The 19806-nt window shown below is 43.6% G+C and overlaps 2 protein-coding genes across 7 annotated transcripts in view; one reads left to right on the top strand and one right to left on the bottom strand.

Moving 5' to 3' along the window:
- Positions 1-5679, bottom strand: part of Cep70 (centrosomal protein 70) — a 60196-nt gene extending 54517 nt beyond the window's left edge. Inside the window, exons 1-2 of one of the 3 annotated variants that reach the window (XR_004111331.1) lie at positions 5534-5662; positions 2661-2758 (exon numbers count right to left, since the gene is read on the bottom strand). Coding sequence is in view for 1 of the 3 variants with exons in the window: in XM_031343464.1 (XP_031199324.1) it covers positions 2661-2669 (9 nt within the window). In the remaining 2 variants the exon portion in view is untranslated. Of the gene's footprint in view, positions 1-2660; positions 2759-5533 lie in introns of all 3 variants that reach the window. The other 2 variants (XM_031343464.1, XM_031343465.1) reach the window with 2 other exon arrangements.
- A 7204-nt stretch (positions 5680-12883) lies between these two features.
- The window catches only part of Faim (Fas apoptotic inhibitory molecule), a 17825-nt gene continuing 10902 nt past the window's right edge, over positions 12884-19806 (top strand). For 2 of the 4 annotated variants that reach the window (XR_004111332.1, XM_031343466.1), the window contains exons 1-3: positions 12884-13087; positions 17062-17153; positions 18379-18499. Coding sequence is in view for 3 of the 4 variants with exons in the window: in XM_031343466.1 (XP_031199326.1) it covers positions 18389-18499 (111 nt within the window). In the remaining variant the exon portion in view is untranslated. Of the gene's footprint in view, positions 13088-14358; positions 14391-17061; positions 17154-17889; positions 17969-18378; positions 18500-19806 lie in introns of those variants that run through there. The other 2 variants (XM_031343467.1, XM_031343468.1) reach the window with 2 other exon arrangements.

The raw sequence follows: 19806 nt of genomic DNA, 5'->3' as shown, positions 1-19806 counted from the left end.
AAAAAAAAAAAAGAAGAAGAAGAAGAAAAAAAAAGAAAAAGAGAAAAAAGAAAGGAAAGGAAAGGAAGGAAGGAAGGAGGGAGGGAAGAGATAAAGGAAGGAAGGAAGGAAAAGAAAAGAGAAAGAGAGAGAGAGAGAGAGAAAGAGAGAGAGAGAGAGAGAGAGAGAGAGAGAGAGAGAGAGAGAGAGGGAGACGAAAAAGCTGGCCAGGGCAATGGTGGTGCATGTCTTTAATCCCAGCATTTGGAAGGCTGGGATTAATTTTTATGCCTAGCTGCCTTGAGTTAAGGAGTTACTCTTAATCGATCAAGTGCTTTAATGACCACCCGAGCTGTCTTCGAGACAGTCATGCTCTTGGTAGTACTCCATAATTACACTGAAGAACTGTTTCAGGTGCAAAGACCATGACTACAATCACCAACGCAGTCAAAGCTTCACCGCCTTTTGAAATCACAGCAGCTTCAGAGAGCGTCTGAGACTGCGCTCCAGGCACGGGGAGCACGGCCAACTCTAGCTGATTCTGATCGCCCTGCAGCTATTCTCACTCAGAATGGAAGTGGGAGCAATTCCCCAGGGACTTCAAAGGAGCTGTGGTTGACGTAACAAATGTTCATGAATGGTTCCCAATTGAGAAAGATGGTGGGTACATATGTCATCAATGGAACTAGACACCATGCAGCTGTGGGTATAACTGGTCTCTTAGTTTCTTTTCCTGTTGCTGTGATAAAATACTTTGCCAAAAGCAATCTTAAGGGGCTGACAAGATGGTTCAATGAGTTAAGCCACTTGAGGCCAAGCCTGACCACCCAAGTCCATGAACCCAGGACATAAAAGGTAGGAGTCCTCTGAGCTCCACATGTGCAGTAGCATTAGCATATTGGCATACACATCCAACAAACAAGTAAATGTATCTTTATCTAACTGCTTTTTAAATTTTGGTTTTGTGGTTGTTGAGACAGAGTGTAACCCTGGCCTGCCTTTGCCTCCTGAGTCCTAGTTTTAAAGGTGTGCAATGCCTATGGTATGTTTTAAAAAGCAATTTATCAATGGGTGGGATGGTGCACACATTTAATCACAACATCTGGGAGACAGGAGCTGGCAGATCTCTGTGAGGTTAGCCTGTTATTTCTACTTAGCAAGTTCCAGAGCACCTAAGGGTACACAGTGAGACCCTCTCTCAAAAACAAACAAACAACTTGAGAGAGGGCTTATTTTAACGCACAGTTCAGGGTACAATCCATTACTGCAGGAAGTCAAAAGGCAGCAGAAGGGTCCATCAAATCCATAATCAGAAACTAGGAATGAATGCATAAGATGCTACTCCGCTCCCGTCTCCACTTGCATAGCGCAGCATCCTATCCAGGGAGTGGTACCACCCAGCTCTTGGTCTTCCCACCTCAATGTAATTCAGATAGTTCCCCACAGACATGCCAGAAGCCAGTCTCCCAGGTGATTCTACATTGTGCCAAGTTACCAACACTAACCATCACAACTGGTAAAATTACAGTTCATACCTAAACAGTCCCCTCTTCTAGCTACATAAGCACGCAACTTTCCACCATCTCCAAGTCAGTCAAGAGGCTTCTCTCCTAGGAGCTAACCCCACTCCCAAGCCCCATGTTGCAATAATAGGCTCAATAAAGTTTTCTCCCAAATGATCTCTTGCCTACTTGTAGACTTCATTAAACTGGCTGCACGAAGATGAGACAAAACTCCAAACTTCTAGCCCTGGCAGAGACAGCCAAAACATTTCTGAGAGCCACCAAGAGACAACAGGAGTCAGTGAAAAAGCGCAAAGATTGCTCTCACACCACTGAAAGCCAGGGGCAGGATACGAACAACTAGGACTCTAGGTAGCAGCTGGAGAGTTCCAGAGAACAGCCCAGAGCAGAAAGCGCGAGAAGCTAAAACCACAAAAGACAGTGGTGTACTGCAAAAGCCAACATGTCAGAGTTGAGGGTCTATGAAGAATCGAAGGCAAGCACGGAGGCCGGGAGGGCTGCAAGTCCCAGGAGCTGGGAGAGTTCAAGATCAGAGTTAAAGAGCCACAGCTCGAGAGCTTAACTGTAGCTGCTCTGCTCAGTGTTGGCATTTGAACAGTGGAGTCTTGAGCACCTAGTCCCCGAGGCTCAGGGTCCAGGCTTCAACACTAAGGGGAGTGCTACTTGCCTATCCAAGACTTCTATAAAAGCAAAAGAGCTCACAGCCAGCAACTGGGGACAGGCTTGCCAAATCTTAACAGCAAAAAAACAGCTAAAGCAATACTAACCAAAAGAAAGCTAGTATATACTCCATACCTAGTCTGCCTAGGGATTCTGACATACAATCCGGGAATACTAATGCTTCTGTGCTTTGGTTTCATGAAAAAAAAAAAAAGGAATAATAGTACTTACCTCACAGAAGTGCTATGAAGACTAGAAGCCTCAATCAATACACAAGGAGCATAGAGTAGTGCATACCTCACAGGACAGAGTTGCCATCTATTTAACTTTGTTAAAATTCAGTTTTCTCACTGAGTTTAAATTATTAATATTATTTGACAGAATTATCAGGTAGTCAAATAAACATGTAACATCATTTAGCACAATAACCAGTAAATTTTATTTATGATCTCTCCTTAACTGGAAAAACCATGTAGTCATCTACTATATTGGACATACCTCAGCCATAGTGGTTCCTCCGCAGCTTATACCTGCCGTTCAGTTAGTCTCAATAAAACTATCACCCAAAGAGTCTCATTCCGAAGCTGGATCTTGATCTAGGTTTCAAAAAGATACAAGCCAAAGCCTTGAAATGTCCAGCCTGTCACTGAAAATGGTCACGTTATTCACAAGGCGGGTATCTATAGTACAGGCAACCACAGTCTGAAAAACTGCCACAAGAACGGCTTCTCCTCAAATGCCCTCCCCCCACTTCTTTTCCCCTTGTCCTTCCTCCTATTGCTTTACTGAAACATGTGCTGGATATTCAAATCTATCATTCTGATATGTGGCTTCAAGGGCAGTGATCCTGGCTTGCAAGTGTATTTTACTCAAGTTAAAGCAGGAAACACAGAACTTATTTACAGCTGTGATCAAGCCCCGACCCCCTGGAACTCCCAAGTGGTTTTCCAAGTTCTGAAAGTGTTCTTTTAAAAGTCATAGTAAGAATCCGTAAGCTTTTTCAAGAGCACATTTCCAATTATTAAAATTAACACAAAGTATTACTATTAATGCAAACATGCTAGTCATCTGTAGTAGTCTTTTCCCATTCAGGCTATTAACAAGACACAGGTTTAGAACCTTGAAAGTCACAGGAAGAAAATAAACGCATCCTAGAACCAAGGCAGAACCTCTCCAGAGTGTTATTAACACAGGACTCCTTGAGTAGGAGGTAGAGGGTAGAAGTTGTTTAGCCACATGGCAAATAGAGCCAAGTGTAACAAAAAGGAGAAAAAGTTTACATGCCCCAAATTCCCTGCTTTGGGTCTTAGGAAGGAGGATCATGAGTTCCTGACAGCCCAGGCTACATAGTAAAACCCAGTCTCAAGAAAAGAAAGAAAGAAGCCAAGCATGGTGGTGGACACCTTTAATCTTAGCACTCAGGAGGCAAAAGCAGGTGGATCTTGTGAGTTCAAGGCCAGCCTGGTCTACACAGTAAGTTCTAGGACTATATAGAGAGACCCTGTCTCAAAAACAATAAATCAAAAAACAAACAAAAATGAAACACAACACTGTGCTAAGAGCATGTACTCTTTTACAGAGGACCAGAGTTTAATTGTCTTCACCCATGTCTGACGGCTTACAACTACCTATGACTCCAGCTCCAGGAGATCCAACTCTTCTGGCACCTATGGGCATCTGTACACATGAATACGCACATAATTAAAAGTGGTAAAAATGTTTAGTGGTGGATGGTGGTGCATGCCTTTATTCCAAGCACTCAGGAAGCAAATCCTAATGGACTTCTGTGTGTTCAAAGCCAAACTGGTCTACATAGTGATTTCCAAACAGTCAGGGCTACATGGCAAGATCTTGTCTCAAGAAAAGAAAAAGAAGATGGGGAAAAAGAAAAGAAAGAAAAGGAAAATAAGAAAAAAGAAGATAACGGGAAAACAAAATGAGAAAAAGATGAAACTGGAGATGTTTGAAAAAGGACCTTACTATTCAACCCTGGCTGACCTAGAACTAGCCTAGGCTGGTTTTGAACTCAGCAATCCACGGCCCTCGGCCTCCTGAGTGTGAGTATAATTAGCCATCATGGGGGAAAGTGTATATTTTGGTGCAGTCCATCCATGTTTCCCAAGAGTTCATAAATTGCCCTGCAGGTACCTGAGGATCTGTTAAAATACAACACATATTAAAATTTTATAGCCAGGCAGTGGTGGTGTACACCTTTAGTCTCAGCGCTCAGCAGGCAGAGGCAGGAGGATCTCTGTAAGTTCTAGGTGAGCTGGGTCTAGAGGGCTAGTTCCAGGGCAGCCAAGGCTACATAAAGAAATCCTGTCTCAAAAGACCATATATATTAGCTGGGTGTGATGGTGTTTAGCAGTAACTCTAGCATTTCCAAGGTTGGAGGCTCAGGAATTCAGGGTCATCCTCAGACTGGGCTGCATGAAACCAAGCCTAAAAATGAACAATTCAATTCCAATAACACTGCAACTAGCTCTTTACTGTTTACTATTTACTTGCTATTTACTCTTTACAAAAAAAGAAAAAATCGATGCAAATGCAGAAGGCTGAAACAGATGCCTGCGGTGCTGATAAGATTATTCGTAAAGTGTGGCAGGCTAGAGAGACAGCTCAGTGGGTAAAGGCACTTGTCAAGAAAGCTGGAGATGCAATCCTCAGAACCCACGGGAGGTGAGAATTCTGTAATATCAGCCCTCCTGTCGGGAGATCGGAGACGAACATTGCAGCTAAAACAAAAGACCTTGTCTCAAACAAAGTACTGGCAAGGGCCGCCCGAGGTTGTCCTATTTCTCTATGCCTGCATTGTGGCGTGAACAATTATTGATTAGTTGATAATAGTGGGAACCTTGATTAGTTAGGCTTTGCTGTATTTTTCACATTAATCAACCTGGACCCACATAAAGGCGGAGGGAGTCCTCACCCCCTGGATTTGTAAAGAGTCTGACAGGAGGGGCACTCGCCTACCCTTTACTCCGCGATCTCCCACTTTGTTCCAAATCCCTCTCACCTGACAGCGCCGCAAAGAGAGCTGGAGCTAATCAGTCCTGAGGATCTACAACTAGCCCCCAAACCTAGCAGGTTCCAAGCTCAGTTCCTGCTTCCTCTACCAGGTCGCTCACCTTGGATGGGAGCGGAGGCTGAGTGGGAAGCGAGCGACACAAAGCGACGGGCGGGCTCCCGCAGGGTGGTCCACGCCCACACCTGCACGAGCAATTCCTAGCTAGCGCGTGGGAGCCGGGGCGACTCCATCCCGGGGACCCTGACTGGTCAGTGGGACGTTCCGGACTCCGGAGAAGCCACCTTTGGGCGTGCACCTGAAGGGGGCCCACGCAACGTCCTCAGCGACCCCAAGTGCCACTTACCTCCGTCACTGCCCGTAGCTTCCATCGCACCCACCCCGCGGCTTAAGCTCCGCCTACGCGACCGTTAGCGCAGCCAGGCTGACCAATCGAACCGATGCAGTCGATGGCCTCGCCGCGGGCGGGACTCCAGCACCTGGCGCGCCGGGAAGGCGGGTCCACGCCGCGCTCAAGCATTGGCTCCGCCCATGGGGCGGGGCTTCCCTCCCCCTCCTTCCCCCTGCAGTCTTGCGGCCGCTCGTCTGGAGCAGGCGCTGTGACTTTCCCTGGACGCTCCACCTGGTAGTCGCTCAGTCAGGAGTTTCTTTGATCCCAGAGAAGCTAGAAATACACACATTTGCAGTCTCAAGTGAAAGTGAGGCCGGGACTGCCTTGCTATCACTGGATGCTTGCGCTCACTACGGCTCTCCCTCACGCTATGACTGCGAGCCTTTTTCAGGAACTGTCTGCACGCTCTCCAGACCTGGCTAAGAGCAATACAGACTGACATTTGGGGGACCACCAATAAGCATTTCTTGATAACATTTCACCTCTCCTTGAATATTTTCAAATGTCTATGAAGTACTGAGATGCCTGCCTCATGAAGCTCGGTCTAGATAGGAAGTTTGGACTCCTGTTAGACACTGATAAGACTGGTTAATAAAGGGTTTGCCGCTACGGAGATAAAGGAGGATTACATAAGGCCAGGTGAGGCACAGCTCTTGCTTCAAGTTTGGATCGGCTGAGAAGCCTTGAAAACTTGATCTGTGGGCCTCCGGGTTAATTAAATCAGGATCTCTGAACTGGAGCCCACGTGTCCAGAGTACATAAGGTTCCCCCAAGTGATTCTATTGTATAGCCAGGAGGGAGAACTACACACTGAGAAATAATAACTAAGACTGATTCTAAATTTGGTGGGGAAGAGGGACTGGGGATGTAGATCAACTGGTAGAACTCATAGCATGCGGGAACCCCTTGGGTTTGAATCCTCGAAACACACGAGGTGACTCGTGCCTGTAATTCCAGAATTTAGGAGGTACTGGCAGATCAGTTCAAGGTCATTCCTGGCCTCCTAGCAAAAGTCAAGGCCACCGGGGGCTATATGAAACCTTGGCTCAAGGGGAAAAAAAAAACCTACAGTCCTTCTCTATTCTTTTCAAAACCTAAGAGAGGGTTAAGAAATCCAAAATATTTAAGGGGGAAAAAAATGACGTTCACAAACCTGAAGGATGACCTGGAGTTGTGTGAATCTACCATCATTGTCCTTGCAATTTATAGCCACATGATGGCGGTATTGACAACAAGCATATTTCCAGGAGGACTTGGAAAATGCCCAAGTCCCATCATGGCCTTAGTGAACCTAATACATCAACTAAAGTGACTCTCTCTAGAAGATCCAAGGGCACATCTCTTAAGAGAGTAGTGCTCTGAAGCCCACGTTCAGGCAGGTGGAACCACAGTGAGTCTGAACTGTATGTGTTCCCTGCAAACACATCCCAATCCCTTTATACCCCCTAATCACTGCCCCTTCCCTTTCCATATCTGGATAGTCACACTAAGGAGCTGGCAGATTTTCATTTTCAGCCTCTTCACACAATCCTACTGCTTGCCTTTTCCAGAACAATAGGGCAACTTTCCCAATCTTCTGAGCCGCCCCATAGGCCAAACATCCCTGGGTTAGAATTACTTTTGATTCGAGTAATTAAAAAACAAAAACAAAACACAACCTAATTAAAATCACCTTAAACAATAAAACAATTGAATAAGTCACATAACGGAAACCCTAGGGGAGGTAGACTTTGAGATTGATTCATTCAAACCAATCTCAATGGTTCAATATGTTTCACAGGGCCCAGCTGCTATTAGTCTGTGCTGTTGAAAATATGATAAATTCATACTTATTTTCCAGCTGCCTATTAGGAGCAACCAGGACCACATACTTTCTTTTCCCATAGAAACTTCTCTAGTTTTGTGTTTTGTTTGTTTTATTGAGCCAGTTGGATCTTCCAGATACATCTTACCCCCTGGTCAGTAACTACCTGGGAGATGAAGAGGGAGCTTAAGCCTGAACCCCAGAAAGTAAAAAAGGAGGTGCTATCATTTTAAATGGTTTCCAATGTTCTGGTGCCTCTTCCATTATTACATAGCCAATCCTGGGTATTAAAACGTTAGCATTAAAATTTTAAATCTCTGGCTATCTGATAGATTTTCCTTTTATTTCAGTCTTCATTATTATTTAAGAACTAAATTTGGGGCTGGTGAGATGGCTCAGCGGGTAAGAGCACTGACTGCTCTTCTGAAGGTCCTGAGTTCAGATCCCAGCAACCACATGGTGGCTCACAAAGACCAATAATGAGATCTGATGCCCTCTTCTGGTGTATATGAAGACAGCTGCAGTTTATTACGCCAGAGCGAGCAGGCCAGAATGAGAGGGGCTGAGAGAGAGCTGGGCCGGCAGAGGTCCTGAGTTCAGTTCCCAGCAGCCACACACATTATGGCTCACGGCCATCTGTACAGCTACAGTGTACTCATACACATAAAATAAATAAAAATAAATCTTAAAGAAAAAACAAACAAAAAAACCAACTAAGTTTGGCTGGGCAATGGTGACACACACCTTTAATCCCAGCACTAGGGAGGCAGAGATAGTGGATCTCTGCGTTCTGGGCAGCCTGGTCTACAGAGTACGTTCCAGGACAGCCAGGGCTATACAGAGAAACAGTGCCTCAAAAAAAATAGATAGATAGATAGATAGATAGATAGATAGATAGATAGATAGATACCAAATTTGGGAAATGAGCCAACCCATTTCAAAAAGAGACCCAAAACAAAACCTATAACATATCCCATGTTTTGTTTTGTGATGGACATATTTCCAGCTGCTCTCTTAAAGTGATAGTGTCTGTGATCAAATTGGTGAGAGGCAGCATATGAAACTAACCATCATTCAGGTACTTCCTGAGAAACCAGGAAAGCAATCTGAGACTAAGAACAAAGCCGAAAGCTCAATCAGCCAGAACAAGAACGTTTCGTGTTTAAGTTCAAGACCTTTCATGGTGCCTTGTTCAGACATGATGTCCTGCCATGTAGTCCTGGCAGGTAGGTAACAAATGACTCTTCTTCCCACAGGTGTTCTGGCTCTGTGAAATAGTTGCAAAATACAACCCAAATTGTCTCTCAAGTCAAGCATACCAGAAACTATAGAGAGAGGAAATAGCTGGCTGAAGAATCATGGGTCACCTTGTCCGGTTCCAGTGTAGATTTCAGTGTCGTTTAGAGTATGAGCCCCAAATATTAAATGCAATTTCTTCTTCAAGCATAGTATTTTTCAAATAATATGATCTCTTAACATAAACCTTTTAAATCCTATGTGCCTGAATCCAAATAGAAAGTCCGTAATTTCTAAAGGACTTTTGGGTCCCTGTATAAAATAGAATAAATATAATCACTGGGCTGTTGTGAGAACTAGAGTCATATAGCAAGAACTTGATAGATTATGTCTTATTAGTCTTATAAAAATACCTAGATTCCTTGACTTTTATGAGAAAATATTATACTTTGATGAGCTGTGAGCTGCACCCCACTAGGGTTTCCTCCTGGTCCTCCTTATTCTGAATTCTTTCTCAGAATTAAGTATTGATAAAAAGAAATTCAGAAGGGGGGTAACTACAGATTAGGGAGGAATCCAGCCAACCTTGTGCCTCCTCTGGAGACTTCCATTCTATACCACCACCTTTCTTCATTCTCTCAATGAGTGAAGTCATTTATTATGTGTCTAATCTACAAATAAAAACAATTAATGAAGAGAAATCTACTATGAAGTCTCCCTCTAGGGAACTGTAGAAGGATTTTAATTCAGCAACATGGCTGCTCTGCCTGGAATACAGACATGCCCTTAGTATACTCCTTTAATCCCAAACGACGATGGTAAAGTTAGTTTGTAGAAGAAAGCATCCATGTTTGAAAATGATGTCTAATTGAGTGGCAGACAAAAATGACGAATCAGAGAAAGATCTGGCAGAATAGGATCTGCCCAACTCATGAGACTAGAGAGAGGAAAGGGAAGCTACTTGAGGGGCAGTCCAGAGAGGGAGGCAGTTTCGCTGGGACAGAGTTGTACAGAGAACAAGCTAGACACAGGCGAAGGCAGAATGAGGCAGAGGAGAAGGAGACATATTAGGATATAATAGAACATATTGCCAGAGTTAGTATGAGGCTAACCAGAACAGGTCAGGAGAAGCTGGGAGAAGCCAGATTGAATCAGTGTGGAGAGGAGTTCTGAGCCAGAACAGCTGAGTCGACCAGCCAGTCAGAGTTCAGAAAGCTAGAGAGGGTGAGCTTATTTGGCAGTAAGTCTCAGAGGCTGAAAACATTCCAGGCCTAGACAGGATTGTACAGAGGCTAGAAGCTTCCAGGACTAGGCCCACGTTAGCAGATGGAGGCAGTCAGTTACTGATGCCAATTACATCAGTCGAATAAAAGTTACTTTTATAGGGAATCTTCCATTTCAAGGTCAGGTACAAAGCTCTCTCAGCAGAATTGCTGTGGCACAATTTGCTCAGGCCTTCAGTCATATCATTTCCAAGATCTATTAACCTAATCAATAGGTTGTTTCCTCTTGTCAACTCTTCTCTTCTCTCCCAGACTGCACTTGCTTAGTGCCTAGAAACTTTATCCACTATATTAATCCCAAAGTTGGAACAACCTTTCCTTACATTGTCAACGAGCTACAGAAATGAGCTGTAAGATGGGACTACTCAGGCTCCTACAAGAAAAAAAAAATTTTTTTTTTTAACTATGCAATCTCTAAACCACAGAAATTTGTTGCTTTCTGTTCTGGCTGAGAAGTCCAAGATCAAGGTGTCAGAAGATTAAAAATCTAGAGAAGAATTGTTTTGCCTGTCTTAAATAGTGCCTTTTTCCTGCCTCCTTATAAGACCAAGGAAAACCTGAACAGATTCTTCACACTTAACCTGTCGTACCTGCCCTTAATTCCAGCTAAACCCTCCAGGCTTAACCTACTTCATGTACTCCTAGTTGCTTGCTTTTAGCTGGTTTTTTTAAAACCACCAATTTCAGAGCTGACATTGGGGTCATCGTAATTGTTAAAGTTTGGTCATGAACACTTAACCAATTACTTCCGAATCCTTAGTCGCCTTTCTCCGTTCTCCAGTCTGTAAATATTCCTAAATCCCGTCTTCTCTGGGTTGACTAATCTTCACTGTCAGCTTGACTGGATTGAGAAATGCCTCGAGATTTAGTGAAGCAATCCTTAGTGTGATGATGTTTCCAGAGTAGATCGTGAGGACTCTGACCTAATAACTGGAGTAAGCCCTTGATGACTCACAATATATCATGGTTTTATCAGGAGAGGGTGAAAGGTCATAAATGGAGCCTGGTCAGGGGAAGTAGGTTACTGGGAGCATGTTCTTGGATGCTGTCTTAGCTCTGGCCTCTTCTTGTACCCTCTGTCCTCTGCCTCTGGTCTGTCATGCCTGCTCTACTTCCTGGGACCATGGTGTGAAGTGGCCCACCCACCATGCTGACCCTGCCACGGGCAGACTGGCACCTCTGGAATTCTGAGCCCAAATCACAGTCCTTTCTGTAAGCTGTTTGTATCATTTTAGTCACTAATACATGCCCAAAATATGATTATAGGAGATTATGACATTCTGGCATACTTTTTTTTTAAAGATTTATTTATTTATTATATGTAAGTACACTGTAGCTATCTTCAGACACTCCAGAAGAGTGGTGTCTGATCTGATTAAGGATGATTGTGAGCCACCATGTGGTTGCTGCGATTTGAACTCAGAACCTTTGGAAGAGCAGTCAGTGCTCTTAACCACTGAGCTATCTCTTCAGCTCCCCCATTCTGGCATATTTTGGACTGGTTTGTGTGTGTGTATGTGTGTGTTTTTAAAGATTTATTTATTTATTACATGTAAGTACACAGTAGCTGTACTCAGACACTCCAGAAGAGGGCATCAGAACTCATTACAGATGGTTGTGAGCCACCATGTGGTTGCTGGGATTTGAACTCAGGACCTTCAGAAGAACAGTCGGTGCTTTTAACCGCTGAGCCATCTCACCAGCCCCTGGTTTTTGGGTGTTTTGTTTTGTTTTGTTTTTAACTAACAACCAATATAGCCACCTTACAAGAGCAATGAGTGGTCCCCAGAGAGTAGGCCCAACAACAGAATAGACACAGGCAAAGAGATTGAGGGCTTCTGGGGGCCCAGCAGATTTGAGGCCCATGATCTGAATGCTGGGGTTCTTTCAAATTGTGTATGTTGAAACCTGACTTCGGGGGCTAGAGAGATGGCTCAATGGTTAAGAGCACTGACTGTTATTCTGAAAGTCCTGAGTTCAAATCCCAGCAACCACATGGTGGCTCACAACCACCTATAATGAGATCTGATGCCCTCTTCTGGTGTGTCTGAAGACAGCTACAGTATACTTACATATAATAAATAAATAAATCTTTAAAAATAAAAAAAGAAACCTGATTTCCAACACAAATGGTAAGAGGTGGAGCCTTTAGGAGGCAATTAGGTCATGGGGGTTCTGCCTTCATGCATGGAATCAGTGTCTTTATCAAAGAGATGTGACAGGGTCCATTTGCATGGATGTTTTGGAACAAGCTCCTGTTCTGCCTGCCTGGCTCAAAATATGCCCATTACTGAAATGAGTTTTGGTTTTTTTGTTTGTTTGTTTTTGTTTTTGTTTTTGTTTTTGGTTTTTTTTTGTTTGTTTTGTTTTTTTGAGACAGGGTTTCTCTTATAGCCCTGGCTATCCTGGCTATCCTGGAACTCACTCTGTAGACCAGGCTGGCCTCGAACTCAGAAATCCGCCTGCCTCTGCCTCCCAAGTGCTGGGATTAAAGGCGTGTGCCACCACCTGAAATGAGTTTTGCCATAGAGATGATTCTCAAGGTAGCCGTGTCTGAAGATGGGAAAGCACATTTTACATCTGCCTCCTGAATGTATCAGAGTCCACCCTAAGGAGTTTGGGTCTTAAAAGAAATAAAGGATGAGTTCTGGAGAACTGCAAGTTTGAGGTCTGTCTGGGTTACAGAGTGAGCTTAAGGCCAATTTGAGCAATTTATGAGACATTGAACATCAACCCAGTCTCCAGTATCACAAGGCAGAGAAGAGGAAAGGGATGCCAGAAAGTGGTTTTAGAGAACCAATGTCGAGCAGATTTACCTTCCACAGGCTTCGGGGCAGCAGGGGTCCTGGGGTTTTGTCCACCAAGTGCATTCACCCCAGCAACGGAGCCAGGCACCTGAGGGGATGGCTCTTAGCAACGTTTGTTGTTGGGCGTTGCTCACAGGGTGGGACTTGATGATGTTGGAGTACTGGCTGAGGAAGGCTTGTTCGGAGAACAAAGGCATCAGGTTAGACAGCTACAGGGCTAGGGCCAGGAATGTAGGGCCGCAGATCATAGACTGTACTGTTCGATGTGCATGCTCCCAGAGCTTGCCGTCCCCAAGCTTGCTGCCGGAGCAAAACTTTGCAATCTAAAGAATCAGACCCAACACGCTGCTTTGCAAGGTGTTGGGCCATAATTGCACAGGTGAGACCACAGCCCAGGTTGGGGAGCATGGGTCAGCCTGAAGCCAGCCATCTATGGTGGCAGCGCCCATACGTCAGTAGTATCTGACCCGGTGACTTGCCTCCCAGTTGTTTCATGTTATGCTACCTAAGAGACTCTAGCAGTGGGCATTAATGCCTTGACTAACACTCCCTACAATACACCCGCCGATGGGCCCCATCCCTTAGCTTCTGCTGGTCTGCTTCCTTCTCCCAAACACTCCCGATTTTCATGCCTTTGTTGTTGTGGTGGTGGTGGTGGTGGTGGTGGTGGTCTTGGTGGGTTGTATTTTTTTTTTAGGTTCAACATGAAAGACAACATGTAACATCGGTGTTTCTGGGTGTGCTTTCTTTGCCTGTACATGTTGGTCTTCAGTTCTGTCCATTGTCCAGCAAACGGCATGATTGCTTTCTTCCTCATGGATAAATAATACTCCATTGTGTTTATATTACCTTCATTTTCTTTGTCCATTTATGCATTAGTGGGGGGCACTTAGGTGTATTTCATATCTTGACTACTTGTACAAACAAACATGAATATCTAGTTATTTCTAGCGTATGCTGAGTTAGATTCCTACGGGTATATAATTAGTCATATTCATATGGTAGTTTTATTTTTAGGTTTTTTTTTTTAAGGCACCTCAGTACTGATTTTCATGGTGACCGCATTACCTTATATTCCCAACAACAGTTCCGACCACTGTTTATTGTTGGTTTCCTTTATCCCTGTTCTCCGCCATCTCTTCTTTTCCTCCCTCCCTCTCTTCCCCTCTCCCTCTCTCCCTCTCTCTCATCTAGTCTCACTCTGCAGCCTGATTGGCTAGTGCTAGATGGAAAGGTGTTCCCCACCATGTCTGACCCTGGTAAACAGTCTTACATCTTACCTTTTGATGATGTACACTCCTTTTCCCTGCTATTGACTGGGTTATCTGTTCTTTTGGAATTTTTTCTTGAAAACCTAATATAGCCTGGATAGTAATCCTCCTTTAGGTGAAGCTCTGATAAGCAGGTCCTCTTTCCTCTGCTGCATCACACATCCCAGTTTATCAATTCTTTTAAAAAAAATTGTTTAGATTTCTTCATTTTATTTTATGTCTCTGGAGTCTTTTGCCTGTATGTATGTCTGCGCACTTGCGTGCATGCCTGCATGTATGTCTGTGCACTTGCGTGCATCCCACAGAAGTCAGAAGAGGGCATCAGATAAGTGAGCCACCAGGTCGGTGCTGGGAACCACATCTCTGTCCTCTACAAGAACAGCACAACTACACCCTAGAAGAAGCAAGAAGGTAATCTTTCAACAAATCCACACAAACCTAATCCACCTCTTACAACAAAAACAACAGGAAGTGACAATTACTTTTTCTTAATATATTAATTTGAAAATTAATATTACCAACATAACCTAATCGATTGAAATCCAGTAATATGAGGAATTAGAAATTTGTTGATTGTCATCCAATGGTCTCTCTAATTTGGTACTTGGAGAAATAGGTCCAACATTGTACAATCTATATACACTGTCAGCTTGTTTGTTTGTGACCGTGTCTGGCTGTGTACAACATAAGGGTCTTGAAATCTTGCTTCTCCTATCTCAGCCTCTCTATTAGTAGTATTGTTTATTTCATGTCTTTACACTATACTATGGTTTTTCAGACCAGCTTATATATTTCAAAAGTATTTATATACCCAAAAGAAACATAGAGATTAACTAGGGAGGCTGCTTGTAAGAGAACAACAAAGAGTGAGACTGAATGCTTTGCTTGACGTTTGTAACTCTTGTATCAAGTTTGAAGAAGAGGACTTTATAAGTTACTCTTTCTCTGAGGTGAATGCTTTTCAAAATTATCTCAGCTAATGAACCAAATTCTTACCCTCACCTAATGTCTGTGCCACCCTCCAAGCAGAACCATTGCTCATTAAAACACTTGGTGAATGACTTTATGGATAGACCATCTTAATACCTATACCACTTCTTTTTTTTTTTAATTTAATTTTTTTTTACACCATTTCTTAAACGAATGTAACCTGTTCTCTGTGGGCTGAAAATAAAGTCACTCACTCAAGTCAAATAGCTTTGACCATAGCAGGAAGTCTGTATCCAAAAATGGAGTCTACAAATCATTTCATGGTGCAGCAGAACTATCAACTCTCAGCTTAGCTACGATGGAGGTAAAATCCTTTGGTGATGTGAGGGTCATTGAAGTACAGCCTTATTACAATGAAATCCAATGTCTAAAAATTGTTCTTATTTTGGGATTGTACCACAGTAAGAGCAAGATTTTAAACTCTACTAAATACAAAACAAACAAAAAGACTTCATATATTTAAAGAAAATACTAGTTCATTTAAGAAAATATTATTAGTGATGTATTATTTTGAAGTATGCAGTTAATATGTTTGGAGTTATTTAAAATTTATATTAAGAAAATGTATTTTCACTATTGCTGTAGATGAGCATCTACATAAGACTGTTAAATTGATTATTGTTTTATATCAAACAACTTTTATAATACTTATTTTTATTGTTATAATATTTTATAAATTTTAAGGAATATGACAAAAAAGATATTGTAGGTATTGAAGGGTGGTCTCTGGGAGGAATGGGGGTACAAAAGGGAAACAAGAATGTGATTTAATTCTATTTACTTAAAATATGTTTTTAAATGTTAACAAATTCAGATAAATTGAAATCATGTAACTTTTCTCATCATAATGCAATAAAAGTTAAAAAAAAAAAAAAAAAGAACATTTGCTGCATAATGACAGGGACCAGAGCTCAAATCCTAAAACCCAGGTAACAAACTAGGCACCCAGCCATGCCTCTAACCCCAGCTCTGAGGGCAACAGAGACAGGAGGGTGACTGGGGTTTGCTGGTTCTGGCTCCACCCAGCAGCTGACTGCAGAGACCCACAGCCAAACCTTGGATGGAGCTTAGGGACTCTTATGGAAGAGCTGGGGGAAGGATTGAGGGCCCGAAGGGGAGGTCTTCTTTCTATAGGAAGACCAACAGAGTCAACTAAAGTGGATGCTTGGGGCTCTCAGAGATTGAACCACCAACCAAGGAGCATACACAGGCTGGACCTAGGACCACACACACATCTGTAGCAGCAGATGTGCAGCTTGGCCTTCATGTGGGTCCCAAACTACTAGAGAAGGGGTGTCCCTAAAGTTGTTACTTGACTATAGACCCTGTCCCCCTAATTCAGTTGTCTCGTCTGGCCTCAGTGGGAGAAGTGCCTAGCCCTTCAGAGATTTGATGTGCCAGGGTGGGAGGATCCTGGGGGACAAGGCTCCACTCTCTCAGAGAAAAAGGGGAGAGGTGATGGATTGAGGAACCAGCAGGGGGGGACAGCAGGCTGGGGGAGACGGTGATCAGGATGTAAAATGAATAAGAAAGAAAGAAGGGAGGAAGGAGGAAGGAAGGAAAGAAAAGAAAACACAAGATCCAAGTTCAGGGAGAGATCCTGACTCAAAGGAACAGACATTGACAGAAGACACGTGACAGACGGCACGCACACCCACACACACTTATGCACATGAACCCACACATTTATTTACGCATATAAATGAGTACATCCTTTAAAAGCTAGGAAGTGAAACAAAAAGTAAGCAAGGGAAATAATAAGATAAACACATAGAAGGCTGAGGAAACAGAAGGAAAAACAAAAGCAAGAATGGCAGCTGACGTCTGTCACCCAGAGGACGCTCAGGCCAGCCTGTGAGTTAGAGAGAGGTGAGGGAGCTCTCTCTCAAGCCAACACCCCAAAATGGGCGGGAAATATGCTTGCTGGCATACTCAAGGCCCTGATGAGTTGGTTGTTTTGTTTTACAGGGGGAGGGGAAGTCTAAAATATATTTGAAATAAATGCATTCAGGTGATGTTAGAAAGTTAAAAAAAAAATTTTTTTTTAAAGGACAGTTAGCAACAGAGATTTCCTTCTGGTCCTTCGTTACAGATTGCTGGGGGCGGCATAGGTCAGCATCAATTCTTTCCTTTTTATCCCAGAAGCCACTGTGGTCCCAGTGAACTTCGTGACCTGTGAGTCAGGTAGGTTCTCACAGGTTCCTTTTTCTTTTCTTTTTTTTTAAAGATTTATTTTATGTGTATGAGTACACTGTAGCTGTACAGATGGCCGTGAGCTATCATGTGTGTGACTGCTGAGAATTGAACTCAGGACCTCTGCCGTCCCCACTTGCTCTGGTGTAATTCACTGTAGGTGTCTTCAGACAGCACCAGAAGAGGGTGTCAGATCACATTATGGGTGGTTGTGAGCCACCATGTGGTTGCTGGGATCTGAACTCGGGACCTTTTGGAAGAGCTGTCAGTGCTCTTACCCACTGAGCCATCTCTCCAGCCCCTCCCATAGGCTCCTTAGTTGTACACTTCAGGGTAGCATGTATCCAAGCTCAGGGAGGGGCATCTCCCAACATGTATCTGAATGCAAAGGAAACAGAACACTAAGATCTGCACTGGACAGGGGACACTGAGACAGCCTAGCACTCTCAGGGTTTGTAGATCCCACCCACTGGGAGCCAAGGCACAGGGCTGGGCTTGTGAGAGAGCCCTCATCCCTCTCACACATGGTAAGGAGGTAGTACGAGGTACCCAGCAACAGGCTTAGGGATGCCACTCTGCACAGTAATTCTATGTCTTCCTTGCCATGAAGGGCAGGGCCACCAGCCACTACATCAGTCGTCACAAAGCATGCGGCTGCTTTCCAGCCAATCCACTGAAGAGGACAGTGTCTTTGTGTTGTGCTGTGGTTTGGTTTGGTTTGATTTAGACAAGGTCTCATGTGGCAATGTCGCAGAAGACGACCTTGAACGCCTCCTGCCTCTACCTCCCAAACACTGGAATTGCAGGTATGTTTCACCACGCCTGCCTAGGGCAGCATCTGTTGAAAATTGGTTCAAACAAAGACGTGAAGCGTTAAAGCTGACATTTATCAGGAAGGAACATGGCTGTGAACAAATAAAGAACACACGTGTGAACATGTATGTTGGGGTGTGTATTATGAAGCACATGTGGAGCCCAGAGGGTAATTCTGTGGATCCATTTCTCTCCTTCCACACTTACATGGGTTCCAGGGATCAACCTTAGGCTTGCAAACCCAGGCTTCCATAGTAAGCTGAAGCCAGCCTGGAATACATAGCACCCTGTCTTCAAAAACAAAACTGATTATTTTCATCTTGGGAGAATTAATTGGTTATTCTGTTATTATTTTGGCCCATTTTAATGGTTTCGTTTCTATTCCCTTTGCCCCCCTATGTAGCCTGGGGAAAATGAAAGATGTTGTAGCTTTCTGGGATGTTATTTTAAGTGATGGAGTCCACAAGATTGAATTTGAACATGGGACTACTTCAGGAAAACGAGTTGTATATGTGGATGGGAAGGTAGGAAAACATAATGTGACTTTGTAAAATATGCTGCAGAGAAGTGCTCGCTCACCCCCACACCCTCCCCCCTCACAACCTCCTCTCCCCGTCTCTTTCTCTTTCTCTCATATAGGTCCTCTCTATGTAGCACTACCTGCCCGGTAACTTGCTATATAGACAGGGCTAGCCTCAAACTCACAGAGATTCTCCTGCCTCTGCCTCCCCAGGGCTGGGACTAAAGATGAGCACCACCACACCCAGTGAAGCTTGCTTTCTTAAGCTTTTATTATTTATTATTTTTGTGTGTGTAAAGATGTTTTACCTGTGTGCATGCAGGTGCACCGCATGTGTGCCTGGTACCCTCTGAAGACAGAATAAGGCATCAAATCCCCTGAGTCTGCAGTGACAGCCAGTTGTGAGCTGTCATATGGGTGCTGGGAATTGAACCTGGATCCTCTAGAAGAGCAGCAAGTGCTCATAACCACTGAGCCATCTCTCCAGCCCTGAATCTTGTTTTGTTTGTTTTTTGTTGTTGTTGTTGTTGTTGTTTGGTTTTTTATTTTTATTTTTATTATTTATTATTTATTTATTTTGGTTTTTTCGAGACAGGGTTTCTCTGTGTAACCTTGGCTGTCCTGGAACTCACTCTGTAGACCAGGCTGACCTCAAACTCAGAAATCTACCTGTCTCTGCCTCCCAAGGCCTGGGATTAAAGGCATGCGCCACCACCGCCCGGCTTTTTTTGTTTTTTTAAATCAGTGTAATTTCTTCATATGCCAAGTCAGGGCTTTTTGTTGTTGTTGTTAATGGTTATGGCTTTTTGCCTATTTATTTTCCTGTACAAAGCAATCTAATGGCAGTTATAAAATACAAGAATATGGAACCTGGAATTTAAACTGAAAATGACTTTTTTGTTTCAGACAGGATTTGACTGTGTAGCCCTGGCTGGTCTGGAACTATGTAGACAAGCTGGCCTTGAACTCACAGAAACCCACTTCCATCTTTCTTCCCAATGTGCCACCACGCTCAGCAAATGATTTTTTTTAACCTTTAAATTATGAATTCATAATGTACAAATAACATTGGCTTTTAATCACTGTTTTATTCATTGTTCTATTGCTGTGAAGAGACACCATGACCAAGGCAACTCTTATAAAAGAGTGTTTAATTAGCGCTTGCTTACAGTTTCCCAAGGTTAGTTCACTATCAGCATGATGGGTAGCATGGCAACAGGCATGGCACGAGTGGTGCTGGAGGTGTAGGTGGGAGTAGGATGGAGATGTAGGTGGGAGTGTGATGGAGATGTAGGTGGGAGTAGGATGGAG

This window comes from Mastomys coucha, unplaced genomic scaffold, assembly GCF_008632895.1.
Source record: "Mastomys coucha isolate ucsf_1 unplaced genomic scaffold, UCSF_Mcou_1 pScaffold23, whole genome shotgun sequence".
Classification (NCBI taxonomy): Eukaryota; Metazoa; Chordata; class Mammalia; order Rodentia; family Muridae; genus Mastomys; species Mastomys coucha.
Note: the sequence above shows the minus strand (reverse complement) of the source record. Positions and strands in the feature narration are given on the sequence as shown.